This window comes from Alligator mississippiensis, chromosome 5 (genome assembly GCF_030867095.1).
Source record: "Alligator mississippiensis isolate rAllMis1 chromosome 5, rAllMis1, whole genome shotgun sequence".
In the NCBI taxonomy this organism is placed as follows: domain Eukaryota; kingdom Metazoa; phylum Chordata; order Crocodylia; family Alligatoridae; genus Alligator; species Alligator mississippiensis.
This window is the reverse complement of record NC_081828.1, coordinates 125,201,058-125,218,415: the sequence shown is the minus strand read 5'-3', so window position 1 is coordinate 125,218,415 and position 17,358 is coordinate 125,201,058. Positions and strand designations below refer to the sequence as shown.

Below are 17,358 nucleotides of genomic sequence, written 5' to 3'. Positions count from 1 at the left end.
TTCTTTTGGGGGTGATTTGACTTAAGCCACACTTGGATTTCAGGAATCATAGCATTTGATATGATTTTTCAGGGTTTTTGGCCTCAATTTTCAGGATCCTCACGGCTTTTTTCTTGTTAGTGGAAACGTGTGCTCTATTATGTTACAGAAGCAGTGCATTGTGATTGTATGTATGTACTGTAACAGTACCAATGGTCTTGGGCACATTGTGGTACACTTTTAGCCATTCTTTTCCTTTTTCAGGTGTACAGTAAAATATACTCACTGTATATGTTTCATTACAGCCATTACTGACAGCACAACAGTTAGCCTCAGCGGTAGCGGGGGTGATGCCAGGAGGCACTCCAGCCCTAAATCAGCCTATCCTTATTCCTTTCAACATGGCTGGACAACTGGGTGGTCAGCAAGGACTGGTCCTAACTCTGCCTACAGCTAATCTCACCAACATCCAAGGGCTGGTAGCAGCAGCTGCAGCAGGAGGCATTATGACTTTGCCATTGCAAAATCTACAAGGTAAACCATATCAATACATTTTTACAGGTAGATCCATTTTGTCGATGAAAATGCTACTCTGGATGGCAAATCCTATTGAAAAGTCAATAACTTGATTATTTTGAATATTGCAGATATACAGAAAGCATACTGAATACTTACTGTGTTTTCACAGGAGAAGTTTCAGCAATATTTGATATAAATATTCTTTCTGAGTCCATAGGCCAGCAAATTGGAACTAGCAAATTGATTTGTTCTGTCATTGTTGGTTGATGTCTTTTTTTCCCACTGTTGATTCTGAAATTTGGAAGTGGCATTATGAATTCAACTAATCTGTTCAACCACTGCTGATTCTTTGCTGGGGGATTAGAGTGCAATGAGTGAACCAGTGCAAATAGATACTAAAGATCAGGATGAAATCATTTTAAGAAAAAATGCATTTAATAGTCTTAGTATAAAAATACAGTTCCCATATGCAACTGCTATTGGGTTCTACATTGCATTACCATAATTGTATCTACCATGTAACTGATAGTATTTTCTGGCATTATACATCAGAGTTGTGTGCATCCCAATTAACATACCCTGTTGGAACCAGCCAGACAAATTAGCAGTATTATGAGGATTCTGTCTTATAATTAGTTACCACCTTCCATTGTTTCTCTGTAAAATAATCAAGATTGCAATGAAATGGAATGAAGTGCATCCAAATCTACACCAAAGCTTTTCAGCACCTTTGGGCAGCTGATGGCTAACTTCTTTTAGACTAGACACCAGTGGTTCAACGAGGCACACAACTGGCCTGGTCCAGTTTACATATGCACCTGACTACTTGTGTGTTCTGAGCTCTGCGTGTGCTCCTTAGCTGTAGCAGAAGGACCAGACCTGCATCTCTGCCTCATTTTGCTTGCACTGTAATGTTAGACTGAGAACCCAGTACAGCCAAAATAGCATGTAACTGTAATTTCATAATGTTCTTGTCCAATCAGTGAGTATTGCTGTCAGTAAAATGTGACAGTACAACATCTCTAATGTTAAGCATAAAGGTATTATTATTCAATTGCATTCATTGTTTCTTAGACAGAGGTTGTTCATGCGGTGAGTTGCACAATGGACAACAGATAAAATGTTAACAAAAAACCCACAATGAAACTGTAAGAGTGTCTTTAATGGATTAAGAAAAAAAGTGCCTCCTTTATGAAAGAGATGGAGGGTGGGAGTGGGAAGGATCAAATACAGATTTAGACCTTTCAGTTTTTCTTTTTTCTTTCTTTCTTTTTTTTTTTTTTTTGCTGACAAACTCTGGGAAAAGTTTTCCACAGACAAAATAGGAGTTCTACTAAGTGAATGCTGTACACAGCACTCTACGCACCTTTTAGGTGATTAAACTCCCATTGTTGCTGATGACTTGATGGATTGTTTGAAGTGCCAAAGTCTATAGGTTGTGAAAGAGAGAAAAGGAGACAGTTAATGCATTGAACAAACTCCCTTACAAACTGCGAGCATGGTGCTCTCACCTGTTGGTGCAGCTACGTGCCTTTACCTTGTGCATGTTTTAAAGTTTAATGTCAACAGACCTTTCTTATCATAGTTGTAAATGGTTTTCACTTTAATGTTTAAAATAATGTCTTTCTCGTACCATTAAGCTGCACTGAGGAACCTGTCATTCATAAATCATAGATGAAAAGGACACACTAATGCACAAATTTTGCTTGTTTAAAATTTGAGAGTGCATGTAAAATAGGGAACTGGAGATTAAAAAAATAATGTAGGAAGAGGAGTGGGTAAAAGCCAATATAACAAAGTAAAGGGGAAGTGGCTTTTTAGTGTAGGTGGATGATGAAATCTTAATGAAGAAACAGGCATTATAAAAATGTATCCCTCTACTCAAGAGTATTTCAGCTTATGGCTTCTGAGTGTATGGTATTATAAATAAACATAAGCACATACAATCCTTACGTCACAAATTCATCCTTCTTTGTGAAGCTAGATACTAAGGACTAAACCTGACAGCCTGTGCACTTGAGTTCAGTCTTGAGTTCAGTCTTGTGTGTATACTCATTGGCAGAAAGTCAGATCACTTTTAAACAAATTTTGCAAGCACTGACCTGAGTAGCTGTAAAGTTTTTCTTCAAAATCTTTACAAGAAAATAGAAACGTAGGATTTGGTACAGAAAAGGATCTCTTTAGTCTGTTTCTCACACTATTGAAGTGAAGCATGTCATCTAACCCTGTTAATAAATGCTTAAAAAGGAGGGAAGGGACTATAGCATCATTGCAAATGTCACCTCTTTTCTTTATTTTATTCATTCTTTTTTCCTAGCCTCACCAATGATATGATTTTGGCAGCATTAACAACTAAAGTAGTACCGAACCATGGTCTGTTTACTTATCTAGCTCCTTCTGCTCGTATCTAAGTGCTACACAGCTTTGATTGTATTTAGCCTCCCAGCTGTGTGTAGAAAGGAAGCACTGTTATTCCCAGTTTCCACAGGTGGAATTAAGGCATAGAGAAACCAAGCATTTGGTACATGAAAAGAGTTGCCCCAGGACATGGAACCTTGAGGCAGAAGCAATATAAGCAAAGTCCATAGAAGGAATAAGCTACCAAGGGGAGAAATCACTTTGTCCCCAGAAGGAAATTGCTCTGGATGGGTATTAAGGTAAAATTCCCCTGGTTAGGGCAAATTTATATCATTTTCAGGAGTTGTCACATAGTCTCAACTTTTTTTTTTCCTCCCGCATGGAGTTTTCCTGAGCACCATTTGTGACTTACGTATTGGAACCTACTCAATTCGTGATTTTGCAGATTTTGTGGAAACCACAAAATTGGACATTGTCTGCGAAATCTGCTTAATCAAAAAGAAAAAGCACTAAAAGTAAAACTTCACAGCCCGCCAGGGAAGAGGGGGGAACCACCAGCACGAAGGGGAGCAGCTAAGAAGACAGCAGCTAAAAAGACGGCCACCCCCTGCTATTGCCCCTTGCTGCTGATTGGCTGAAAGAGATGCCCATCATGCAGCTCTGCCCCTCTCCACCAATCAATGGTGAGGAGTGGGGCTGCATGACAGGCAGCCCTCTAGGCCAGTTGCATGATGGACACCCCTCTCAGCCAATCAGTGGTGAGGGATGGGGCCACTTGTCAGGCGGGCCAATGAGAGGTGTGGGGGGCCACTGTGATAAGCCGGCGAAAAGGGTGGCTGGTTCCACGATCAGCCTGGAAAATCAGCCTTCTGCCTCCTTGATTTCAGTAGATCCCAATTTATATAACTTACCTATGGTCACACTGGAAGCATGTGGCAGAGCACAAGCCTGAGTCTTGCGTCTCCCTAGATCTGAGTGAATGCTTTAAGCTCTAGATGACCCTTTCTTTTGAAAGTGACTCTCCTACTTAAGACACCCCCTGTAGGGTACACAACTGCCTGTTTAATGAAAATGAGACAGAGAAGCAGATTAGAGTGCCACAGTTTATGATGATCTCATCTATGTGAGCTGTCTTCAGTTCCATTGCATTCAGCTAATTCTCTAATTCTCTTTTCTTCATCTTCTGCCATGGCCTTGTAATAGATCAGGACATTTTGTCTTATTGTTCTATATGAAAGTATGCTTATTAGACCATTTGGAGTAGGTCAGCACATTCTTGTTTATTCTTGCCCTTTGTGACAAGGGGCTGACATGTGGCCAGTCACTGTACCAGCCCATTTCTCTGTCTAGGGTAGTCTGCCCTCATTCACCTGCCAAGTCTTGCTGTTCTAAAACTGTTGTAAAATACAGGAGGCTGCCCAATTAAGTGCCCCGATGCCTAGGGCGTTATACACAGCTCCGACCTCCCCTATACCGTGTCCTATGCCTTGCAGATAGCATCCAAAGTACTTTAGCCTCTGACCCAAAATTCAGCCTCAAAACATCTGAGGGCTTACTGGGGTCTCAACACCTCTGCCCCCTCATTGGGGCTACTCCTCCACCCCCTCACTGGGGCTCACTCACTAACTACTCATGGGGCTGACCTATACACAGTCCTTCAGGTTGCCCCTGTGACCCTACTCTACATGCCCCAGTGCAGCCCTTCAGGTCACCTCTGCAACCCTACTCTGTGTGGCCTCACTTCAGTTGACTCCTCCGCCCCCTACCTGGGGCCACTCTTTGGACCCCCTGCACTGGGGTCCCAGGGTCTTACACCCAATGGGATCAGGTGTCTGTAGGTATGCCTGGCCCCACTGCCTGTCCTTACTCTGAGTTCCCCACCACGTTGTGGAGGCTGGGGCTATATGATGCCCCTTACTCACCTTTCACTAGGGTGGCACCTGGGACACGGCATGGCATTTTCTGGGAACCACCGCACCATGGACAGACCCACCACATCATCCATCCCTAGCAGGGCGTAGTTTGTCATCATTCCCCAGGACCAGGAACCTCCTCCATCCCCATAGTTCCTCCCTATACCTCCAAGATGTTCCATGAACAGCAGCTCCAGCCAGGTGATGTTCTCTCTGCCTGCTTACAGCAAACTGCTAGCTCAGCCCTGAGGGCCTGGGTTTAAAATAGAGATTGCTCATCCCCCTCCTCCTACCACAAGGGCCTTCTCTGGTCATGTGACCACTTCATCAGGGCTGACCCGCACCTGCTGGCTACCCTGATGCCTGTCTGGCCCTTAAAGTGACAGGCATCAAAGATGCTCTGCCACACCCTTTCTCTTACCATTCAGACTGAGCTCATTGACTTCAAGTTCTATTAAACCTCACTATAATAATTCTTAGTAACAAAAACATAATTTAGTAGTGTTCAGTCTATTTCACTCTTAAGTATTTCAATAATGAAGGTGAATTATTTGTTCTGTGGTTAGACAGCATAAAGTCTGTGAACCTAACCCTGATTAGAGTTTTTCCTCTCACTTAAGTATAAAACAAAATTTCTATAGACTACAGTAGGAGCAAGATAAGTAGGACTCAAAATGGGCAAAGACTCTCTTAAATGCGCCATGGTTACATGGAGCAATGAGGTAATGTGGCAGGATGTGAGGGATAGGCTCAACTCAATATGCTGGAAAGGCCCACTGGGCTTGTGTAGTTTTGGCTATTGGTAGACATGAGGGAGAACAGTGCCCAAAGCCCACTGCTTGATTTCTATCAGCATGGCAACTTTGAGGCTTTGTTTTTTCTGCCGTGTTCAGACCTGTCCAGCATATTATTCATATCTCCACCTTTGCCCATTACTTTGGGGTGTGCTCATTTATTAGGGATAGTTTCTAGGGTCTTGGTGATTCTGTCAATGTGCTGCTTGTGTTACTATACGGAGCTGTATTTCTCCCTTCTGCAAGCCCTCACCCCCAGTGGAGCTATCTTGCAGGACTCAGTCTCAATGGGACTGGGTTCCTCCAGTCACCAAATCAGTCATACACACAAACACACACAAATTAACGTGGCACGCCTGATCTGGCCGGGCTGATCAGCATGGACAGGCTGACACCCTTATATGCCAAGAATCAGTTTATAAGAGCAACAATAAAATGCAGTCAGACACAAGCACACAGGTAAACAGAATCCCTCTGAATCCGGCTGGGTGTCCAGCTGACACCCTCATGGGCCAGCATTCAGTTCATAAGGGCACGTCTGAGTCAAACTGGGTCAATCAGCCTGTACAAGCTGATCCCCTTATGTGTTTCAAACTCAGCACGTCCCAATCTTTGGCCTCTTGATGAGCAAACCCCACAATAATTTAGGCTTCACAGGGATCTTTAGCATAGGTAAAAGAAGCGTTGCTGCAGAGCACAGGAGGAAAAAGAAGCAGAGAAGGAAAAATATACCCAATTACTACCAGTTTGCCTATAAAAGTTATTTATTGCTAAGCATATGAAATATATAATAGTACTAGTAGTAATAGACATGCAAAAGAAAAACAAGCACAAACAATGACAATACTACCCTGGTTTCACTAAGTATTTGGGGAAACTTAGCTCAAGCTTAACTGATACAGTTCAGGTTCAGAAGTTTATGCCTAGAAAGAAGAGAGAACGCTGGGAATCTCACCGAGTCCACGGTACCCAGGCTGCAAAGCTGACAGGCACAGTCCGTAGCACAATCCTTGGAGAGACGATCTGTTCTTCCAGCGTCCCAAGAACGACCGGGGATGGTGTCAGCACAGGAGTTTTCTTCTTCTTCTTTCTTTCTCCTTTTCTTTCTCCCTGCTTCTTCTTCTTCTTTCTTCTCTTTCTTCTTTTTTTAAGCACACACACTTACAGATTTTTATACCCTCAGTTCAGCTGCTTTGAAGCACCCTCAGTAGTGTAAATCATTGTCTTTTCTATTGACAAGGGGTTATCTGGTTTGGACCATCTCAGGAAACTGATTGATAATCAGGAAACACTTAAGATAAGGGAGTAACCCAAATACTTGGGAGCCAGCTTGAGATTCCTATGGATGGCAGATATCCTGATGGGATATCTCGTGGTTTCTTCAGGAACAATAGATAGCTTGCAGTATCAGGATTTTGGATTTTTACTTGTTGTGCACAAGCCTGAGCTTAGCATGACTTTTCCAGATTTTACTATAGTCTTTTAACAGACTTAAAGCAATTATTGGGGTGCTCATAACCTTTTGTGGAGAGGACTCCCACCAGTCGTCTCGGGAAAGATACGACAACACCTGGGATTAGGGCTCCAGCAGGCTGGATGCTGTGATGAACCCTTAACCATTGTTCAAATGTTGCCCGTACCCCCTCGGACTCGGTCTCTTGCCTCAGCATTCCCTAACCCGGCAACCGAGTTTTAGTCAATCAAGTTTAAATAGGCCTCCCATACTGGGACCGGGGAATGTACGGCCCGAGATGCCTATTAAACTTAGAGCTGTGTGTGTGTGTCTGGGGGGAGAAAAGTCCTTAGCAAATCCAGATTAGAACTGGTCTGATAAATGCTGAGCTGGGTGTGTGTGAACATGGGTTGATTAACATTGGAAGCACAGATTCCCCATCATGCAGCGCTCTCCTGCTTCTCTGGTCCCAGAATTCACTGCAGTCTCTGCTTCAGGCTTTCTGTTTTCCATCTCTCATGTAAATGAATGGTCATCTGGTTCCATCTCAGATGCAGATGAGACCGAGGGCAGTTGTTCACTCTTATCACCCTTATCTGGAGAGTTTTAGGTGCGTCTCTCACTGCATCTTAATCAGTTTCGTTTATGTAGAGGAGGGGAGGTGGGGGGGAGTCCTTTGTGAGTCAGACAGACTGCATCCTGTGCCAGGGTTGCCCAAGAATACAGAGCTGAGGCGTAACATTGGATTCCTTAGTGGAGACTCCCTTAGTAAGTCATAGCCCTGTCATTCGTGGAAACATGAGCCTTTTCTAGGCTGATTCTTTGCCATTTTATTCTGTCAGCAAATTTTTGATGCTTTTAATCCCAGCCACCCAGGGTGGCTGGCTCAGAATTACACCCAGAAATTTTCTGGAATAATGTTTAAAATGGTACTTAGTCCAGTACAGCACTTGAGCACATACTTAACTTTGATCATGAAAGTAGTTCCATTAAAGTGTATAGAGCCATCAAACTGCATGGGGGGCAATGGGAGTTTGCAGGGTGATTACAAAAATGGGGAATGAAAAAAATGTGGGAAAAAATAAAGAAAGCATTCAGTGATAAGAACCATGGTGGAAAGAAATTTAGTGGTCAAGGTGAAAGACATTTTAAAATACAAAGATGGAAGGTTGATAAAATGCAGAAATTGGAGCCATGAAAAAAATTATACATACTGTATAATTAGTCAGTAGAATGGACATGTTTGTTTGTCTGTGAGCTACCTATAAATAGACTCTAATTTTTACCTGATTTTTTTGTTCCATAAATTGTTTAGATATTTTCTGGGCTTGGTCTCGTACCACTGAAGTCAATAGGAATTATTCTGCTGACATCAGTGAACACAGATTCAGAATCTACATAAGCATGATCTTAGCATACAGATTCCTGGCATGTGGCTCTTCTTGACTAAATGTTTGAATATGCTCAATTCACCATATTATGATCATGAGATATGATTGTCACCATATTGTTTCTACTCCCTGATTGGATAATTCAAACTTACGTGAACAGGAGGAGGGTGCAATATTTGAAGACAACCATGTAAATACTTGTGGTGAAAATGTGTATGAATTGTTATCTACATGGGGAAAGACGAAGCCGCAGAGAACAGCATCATGAGATTCTCATGAGCTTGAGGACAAAGACGGTTATTAGCAGTGTGAAAAAAGATAATGGAATGTGACCCATAATTGTTTGTAAGACTTCTGCTTTCCTTTGAACAAAAAAATAAATCACTCCTACTAGGGTTCACTAAACAGTAGTGACACTTTAATGGTATTTATAACCCCTAGAAATAAAATGTGATTTCTTTTCCAAAATATTTGCAAACATTTTCTTTTTCTTGTGCCATATTTTGCAACTCTAATAGAAGTGTCCTGCAGGCAGCAGAAGCTTCAGAGGAGATATCATACCAGCACTGGTGAGAATGTAAGAAGGGTGGTAGCTATAGCGGTTGTTACTGTGGAAATTTGTTCATATAGTGTAGTTGTTCTTTTATTGCTCTACACTAACTGGAGGATTCAGCACCATATACTCACTGGGCACATCTACACATTTTCTGCCAAGCAGACTAATGAATTATGCAGTAAATGTCTCGAACCTATACACATGTCATGTTATTAGGTCACAGGAAACTAATAAGCTCCACAGCAGGATAGTACTTGTAAATAAAAGTAATATCCTACTGCAGAGTTATTTGCTGCACAGCAACACATGTGTAGACACTGACCTGGAAGTAAATTACACTCAGTCAACCTAGCCAGCAGAGAGACACACTCCTGCCTGTTGCCTAGCCACATGCCTGGGCAACTGCAGGAGCCTCGCAGCCCAGCCACCCGCTGCTCAGCCCTGACTCCCCATGTCTCCTGCCAGCCCAGGGCTGCCCCATGGACCACACTGCCAGCACCAGCTGGAGCCCTGGCCTGACTCCCATGCTTCCTGCCAGACTAGGGCTGGTACCCAGGCAGCTGCAGCCAGAGCCTGGAGCTCCTCCTGGCTGCTGCAGGGAGGGAAGAAGAGGGTAGGAGCACCCATGGCCTAAACTGCTCCTCCCCCACTCAGTTTTTTGCTGTCCTGGAGCACACGTAGAAGCTGCACCTGGGAGTAGTTTATTTATTCACATTAATTGCATGGGAGTAGTTTATTTATTCACATTAATTGCATGGGTAGATAGACCCACTGAATTGCAACATGTGCTTTGCAGACCACCAGTGGTGTCCAGGGACTACAATTTGGGAATCTCTGACTTAATGACTATCCCAGCTATAATTACATAAAGTTTCACATGGCAGTGTTGCAGAGATCTGTACAGTTATGAAGTTTGAACAATATTTTGAACCTCAAACTGAGTTGCCAAAGGGAAACAATGAGTTGGAAATTCTAGCCTACTAACACTGAATTGCATGCGTTTTATTTTCACTGCAAACTGTAGTGTTTCTAAAGTGGATGTCAATAATTTATTTCCAAGTCAGGGTTTCAATCCTGAGTTCTGAAAGAAAGAAGAACAAACTATCTCACCAAATCATTAGTGAAAGGCTTCGATGCTGAAAGAAAGCCTTGTCCTACTGAAAATGTGAAATCATTAAATTACATTATTTAAACAGCAGCAAGTCATATTTTTAACTGCTGTACAGTGGAGAAAAAAATTATTAAACAGCTGGAGAGCTTGGAGATATCCATTAAAATGCACTGATATGGTAACAGTAGACATAGGTAATGGTAAAAAAAAATGCAAAGGCTTTTTTTCTTTTAGAGATCTGATCAGTCAGTGCAAATGTTGGGTAAGGATGTAACAGTGACAGAGACACAAAATGTATTGTTTACATTTATTAGATCTTGTTTCATCTTAACATAGATTTGTATCTTTAATTGCGCTACAGAGACAAAGTAAGCATGCACTCTTCCCAGTCCCCATGTACATACAGCTTAAAAAATTAGGTATAGGATAGATATGAGAAACAAGAAAGAGACAGAAAAGAAATAAATGACAAACCTCAATTGCTTGCTGATTTAGAGCCCAGATTCCAGTTTTGAGAACATTTTTGCCTTTTAACTAAAGTGATGCAGTCCCTATTCATTTGTATTCCCCTTCAAGTGACATGAAATAGCTTTCAAAGTCTACAGAAAGGCACTGTTTCACTTATGTATTTTAATGAGCACCAATGTCAGTAATAATCAAAATGATGTTTCACTTAGAGGAATAGTTTATTCCCAGGTACTTATGCAGTGTACTAACATCACCAGAACAAGAATGATAAGGAGAAAGAAGTAGAGCTGCACTTAGTGGCAATTTTGGTGAAACCCTCAGGCCAAATATGCCACCATCATTATAGGAAGCCAGCTTAGAAAACAGTTGCCAGGGAAGATTCACTTGCAGAAAGGAAGGGATCAGCTAGCCTCCTTGTCTTTGAGGATTCAGGGATTTGTTCATGGTAAAGGAATGTAAATGATAATATGTCTCTAAGTATAATGCAGCATGTACAGCGTGTATGCAGATTAGGCAATCACCAGAGCCAGGATTCTCTGGACTGGCAGCATAATTCCTTGGAAGCCATGTTGTAAAAGAAGTGAGGAGATAAGAACATTTTAGAAGCACATGATCTAGTGCCTCTGTATAACTTGCAAGACCTGCAGTGTTACAGGGCCTAATCTTTATCAGGGCCTAATGCTTTGTTTCATCCATGTGAGAGGGACACAAATCCTTTCTGAAGGATGAACTGGAAGAACCTCACGGAGTTTCCCTAGTCTCCCAGGTAACTCTGTAGGTTTTTCTCCAGAAAGCAATTCCTTGGCCCCATATTATTTGCTCATCTCATGCAATGACAAAATAAATGTTTCATGGAGTGAACGTGAAAGACTTTAGGCTTTTTTAGTTTCTACTTATTATTTTTTGTTCACTGAACTAGCTGTTGGATATTTATGTTTTTGGCCCCATACATTAAAGACCTAACATTATGAACATTAAGATGCCATAGTAGTGTGGATACATGTGCATGTATGTATGTGCATATGCATGCTGTGTTGCTGATTTTCACCAGAAACAGACCCCAGACCTACCTGACTTAACTGATATGTAACAGTGTTTAAATTAAGTTAAATCAGTTTATTGAACTTCTGTCCCAGATGCCCTTCAGTTCAAATTCACTCTCAGTCCCCCAGCATCCTGGATACTTTGTACCTCCACTGCGAACTCCCTCTCTTAGGGTGGGTGGGCTAGCCTTGGCCTAAGCTGTCTGATCCAGGAGGCTGAGCAAGGAGGCATGCTGTAGCGCCCCCCAGCTTCTAGTCTGGGCCATTGCAGGCATGTGGCTGCATTTCTGGAATCAAAAGTGAATGTCTGCTCATTTGCTTATTGGTTCAATCTACACAGCTTAAACTACCCTGCAAAGATTGAATCGATTCAGCCTTGGGCTTTCTGACTGTCAGTATTTAGCCCTCATGACTGTGGATCACCGTAAGTGAGAAGGCCATGCAGTTCAACTTAATTCTAAAAAAGCAGGTTCCCTTTCAAAGTTCTAAAACCAAATTGAGTTAGTCTGTACAGAAAACTCCCTCCAAAAATACCTGCCAAGTGCTAGATGGACAAGGCAGAAGCTGGCTGCTCCTATTCAGCATTCTTCCTGGTAGTTGCATGATTTGGTTCTGAGAGAGAAAGAGAGATGTTAATGGGAATATACCCCTTTATTCAACAATAAATATCCTCCCCTCAGCTCAAGCTGATACTGCTCTTGGCAGGAATATTCTGTGTGCAGAGCCGCAAATGAAATTTCTGTCAACCAGAACATGGATGCATTTTAATGCTGTTTTTAAGTATATCTTTGTACCTGTTTCCAGTAGCCTTTAATCTTCTTGAAATTAGAGCATGACAATTTAAATTAATGTAGAAAAAATTCATTCAGGTAATGTTAAGCTTTTAACTTACTATAATTGTTCATTCCAAATTTTATTGCCCTTGTAAGTGCAAATACTTGCTGTTGGATGCCTCTCTGTCTCTTACTTAAGCATTGCAATACATTGCCACATGCCTTGGTGCATCATATGCAAAAGAGTTAATGCATACATACAGTAAACACACATATAGCTCATATGAGCTCATATGCTGACCTGAGACTGAAGAACTGCAGGTTAAGTTAAAGATGGAGTACCAGGATAGATTTACAGTTTTCAGTCTTAACCTCCTTACTTTGGTGGGTTTAAGTCAGACATTTATAGTCTTTGTGGTTTAATTTCTTTTGTTTTTCTATAGTATTTATATTAATAAAGTCCCTATGATTCATGTTTTAAAACCTCCCTGGATACAAACTTGTGTTCCTGATAGACCAGCAAGACTCTAAGCAAGTACATATATATTTAGGGACTCATAAAAACAACAAAGTCTTTATTGACCAAGTGAGTTTACGGGCATTTTTAATAATACAGATTTTGAACCCACAGACCGTACAAGCTAACAGCTTGGGACCCAATTTTTTAATGAAATTTCTTCAAAATCTATCTGGTTTTGTTTCATTTAATGGAGAACAAAAATTAAAAAAAAAAATTTTTTAAAGCTTTGAACCTGCATTGTGTCCTTCTTATTAAAGTCTCTGCATATATTCAACTGGGAATATTTACAGCATTTTTTTTAATTCTATTTGCAGTTGAAACTGCTTAATTCTGGAAATAGGGCACACTACTTTTTCATAATGTGGTGTACTCCACATTACTTCATTGCTGGAGTTACTTCATTGATGGAGGCCAGTGGTCACATGAGTTCATGGACTTGAATAGCCATACAGCATAAAGGCAGGCAAAATTATTTGGGTAGCTATTAGGGCTGTGTGAAGCTGCGGTCCCTGATTCAATTCAGCGGAGATTTGGCCTGATGCGGTGGCTGAATCTCCAAATTTGAATCAAATTAGGAGACCCTTTAATCTCTCCTAATAGAATCGGGGCCCTCCAAATTGATTTGAAGAGATTTGGAAACATTCAGCTATTTGGAAATAGACACAGTTTTAAAAGTTTTTTCTACATACTTCTAGGTACCAAGCAGCTTGTGAATGCTGCAATGCTGGGGTGCATGGAGTGTCCCACAGGAGCATGGGGGGCTCCCCAGTGTGCTTGGCAGTAGACCTGGAAGTGGACCAAAAGTGGAAACTTCCAGTCCACTTCCGGGTCTGCTGGGAGTGCACTGGGGGGGCCTCCTGTGTCCCCCCGGCTTGGCGATTGGTGCCTCCTGGGTCTGGAAGGGCTCCCAGGGTCTCCTCACAGCCTATCACCAAACTGGGGGGGAGGAGGCCTAGTGCGTTCCCTGGCAGACATGGAAGTGGACCAGAAGTACTTCCAGTCCACTTCTGGGTTCGCTGCTGAGCACGTGGGGGGCTCCCCCACGCTCCTGTTGGACACTCCATCCGCCCCAGCATCTCAGCATTCACAAGCCACGCCTAGTACCTCAATGTATGTAGAAAAAACATTTAAAGCTGTGTCTATGGCCAAATCGTTGATTCTCTGAATCAGCATTGAATCTTCAGATTCGAATTTGGCTGAATCGAATCAGGGACAGTGATCTGAATCACAAGCTACTTCATTTAGGAATGTAATTCTAAGCACCTAAGAACATAATTAAATTCTTAAGGTTCATTCCTAGTTTTCCCATATGCATACTTCCCATTGACTTCAAAGGGAGTCTCACCCCTGCGACGACCAGACATACCTGCATCATACTCTTGGCATGCATTAATCACATGCAAGCTGTTGATGCTGGATGTAGATAATGGATATTATGCATTCAAAGTGTAACTTAATATTCAGTAATAACCTACATGGTAAAAATGTTATATGGAATAGATAATGTGTGCTTGCCACAGGCCTTGGTGAAATCTCTGCAACTCTGGTGCTTTCAACTTATATGTTATATACTAAAAGGCCCAGTTCACATTTTCTTTTATACAAGTCAACACATCCTTGAAGCACAAGAGCATTAACTGAATAGGAGGCATATGAATGTGTAGTATGAATAGTATATTGTGTAATAAGTAGAGGGTGCTAGGGAACCACATTGTCACCGGATGAAGATCTCTTGCAGCCCCAGGAACACTGGAGCAATACAGGCTTATTTTCAAAGTAAGACTGTCACATAAGGAATTGTGTGCTCCCTAAATGCACAGTGTAGAGCTATAATTCCATTGCAATATTCTAGTGACACCCTGAACCTTGGCAGTGTTTTGTAGAGTTTCCTAGAATCTCAAAATAGAATGATAACTCAAACTTGCACTAACGTGGTGGCTCTTTGCATTGTGAGTTCTCTGGGGCGGGGACTGTCTTTGTTACATGCCTGCAGTGCCTTACACAATGGAGTTGATTGTTGATTGGGGTTTTGAAGCACTACTGTCATATAAATAATAATAATGTAGGTTAAAAGAGGGGGTTCTTTTTCTTACTGTGTTTTTTTCCTTATCTCTTCTCTTGTGTCTGTATTCCAGATCCCCCTTCTGTGTCTTTTATTCTGTTTCTCAGCTTATCTTCACAGGCATTCTAGTCTTTCTCTCAATTACAACCCACTGCACCTCCATTCCCCCATCACACACAAAATAATAAAGGTAACATCAAAACTGAGCAATACAAAAGGATGAAAACGTTCACTTTTTTAATACCTTGCGGGAAATAATGGAAACTCCGCTGAGGTATTCTGGTGGCATCATAAACCATAAAAGTAAAACTTGAGTGGTTTGTTCAGGTCACCAGACCCTGATATGGAATTATATCCTTTGGGTAAAATTCTACAGTCATGGAGATCTTCGTGCCCACGTCTTTTGCTCTAATCCCAAAGCTGCTTTGGAGCTGCTTATGTTCTTCTGACATTTTATGTTTTAGAAGCACGTAGCCCCAGTGGATTTAATAAGGAGAAGAGTCAAAGGGATTGCAAGACCTGAGTTCTATTCCCCTGAGTTCTGTCACAGATATCTGCTATGACCTTATGCGTAGTGTCTCTTTGACTTAGTTTCCCAATCTGTAAAATAGGGATGATATCTGAAAAGAGGCTCAGATCATAAATATGTATTAATTGCCTTGAGACCTCAGATGGAAGGAGGATTGTATAATTACAATCTGATGCTGTAGTTGATCAGCATAATTATTAGTCATAAACCCCAACACAGGAGGTCATGAGTTATTTCAGGATTAGAAATTGCGAAAATAATTTTCCAGATTTGGACTTATAATGGTTACTTCCAAACGGAAGAAGAGGAACAGTTCTGCAGCTACTCTGAGTACCTCTAGAAGTACCATAAAAATTGCCCGATTGTGGGTTGGAATCGGAAGTCTGTGTTCATGTCCCATTCCACCCCCCTCCCCCCCACACACACACGCAGTTAGTGGTTTTAGCTCTCTGGATCTGAGTGTGCTTTTAGATCTGTAGAAGAATCTTGGGGCATCAGCTTTGCTCCACCTCAGTACAAATTACTTGGGTTCCAGGGGTACCATTTTCCCCAAGACTTCCTCTCCCAAACTGAATTGTTGCTTTTCTACTTACACTTCAGAGCATCTAAGTCCCATTGGCTTAGAGAGGAGTATAATATACCCTGGGGATAGCAATATCTTCTGCACAGTTATGGTCCAACAGAAGTTTCTCATTGATATAATCAAATATTTCTGAATCTAAACTGCTTGAAGCATGGAAACCACCATATTTTTGTCTTGAGTATGTTTTATGTTGGTGCAACTTTCAAGTTATATTGTTTTTAGACATAATCATGTGTGGATTTGACATTATTTTATGTTTCTTTCGTTAGTTATTGTCATTCTTAGTCATACACAATTTATAATTTTATGTGATCAATTTGTCCTCTGACCCCCTTGAAATGTGCACACCTTTCATTTAGTCTAGAATTTCATCTCATACCCATTGGTGTGGTTCCACTGGAGAAAGTGACTTTGTTTTGGATGTATGGAATCTGGCCTTTGAGTTTCTTTCACTCTCTGTATCTCAGATCCTATTGCCATTTTTCCTCTTCTGTCCCCACCCAACCCATACATTTCTGGACCTTTGTTTTCTCATTCTCCATTCCACCATGATTTTTAGAGGTATACATATGTCAAATGGCATCATGTGTGTGTATATATATGTGTGTGTGTATACATACATATATACTTCTATATGTGCGGGTAAATGTACACATTTTCTCTATGTGTATAGGCCACATGCACCATACCATAAATGGTACCATAAGGTAATGGTACCTGAATCCAAGATGACGTTGAATATAAGATGACCCACCAATAATTAAATTCTACGCATGAAAAATGCATAAATTAGTTTTAATTTTACATTTCTAGAATCTATTTCTTAGAGGGTCATCATAAATTTTCTCCCTCTCCCCTCCCTCCCCACTATGGTGACAGAAAAAGCATCAGGAGGCAGGCATTGAGGGGACAGCAGCAGGGGAGTGAAAGAGCATGACCCCCACCCCTTGACACCTGCCACATGTTTCCCACCTGCCCCCTCCATTTGCCCCTCTTGCCTGTGCCCCACCATGGTGCCTGCACACCTGGTGCCTGTGCCTCCCACCGCTTCCTCCTTCTGCCTTCTCCCCCACCACATCTAGTTTATAACTGCATAGTTTATAACAATAATAATTTATAATGGTTATTTTTCCATTATATCGGGAGTCGACTAAGAAGGATATGAATTTCTGTTGGTTATCAGGCTATTACAGGATTTCATGTATATTAAATGTCTGTTTATTAAAAGGGGTAGTAACAACAGTATATACACACTAAGTCCAGGTACAGACATTACACCTTTACCAGTATAAGTGATTGGAAACTG

General features: G+C 41.6%; 1 protein-coding gene across 2 annotated transcripts in view; it reads left to right on the top strand.

Annotated features, from left to right (window-relative positions):
* Positions 1 to 17,358, top strand: part of POU6F2 (POU class 6 homeobox 2) — a 348,304-nt gene that overhangs the window by 105,883 nt on the left and 225,063 nt on the right. For both annotated transcript variants that reach the window (XM_019483391.2, XM_059728668.1), the window contains exon 3: positions 285 to 513. In XM_019483391.2, the coding sequence (XP_019338936.1) occupies positions 285 to 513 (229 nt within the window). The remainder of the gene's footprint in view (positions 1 to 284; positions 514 to 17,358) is intronic.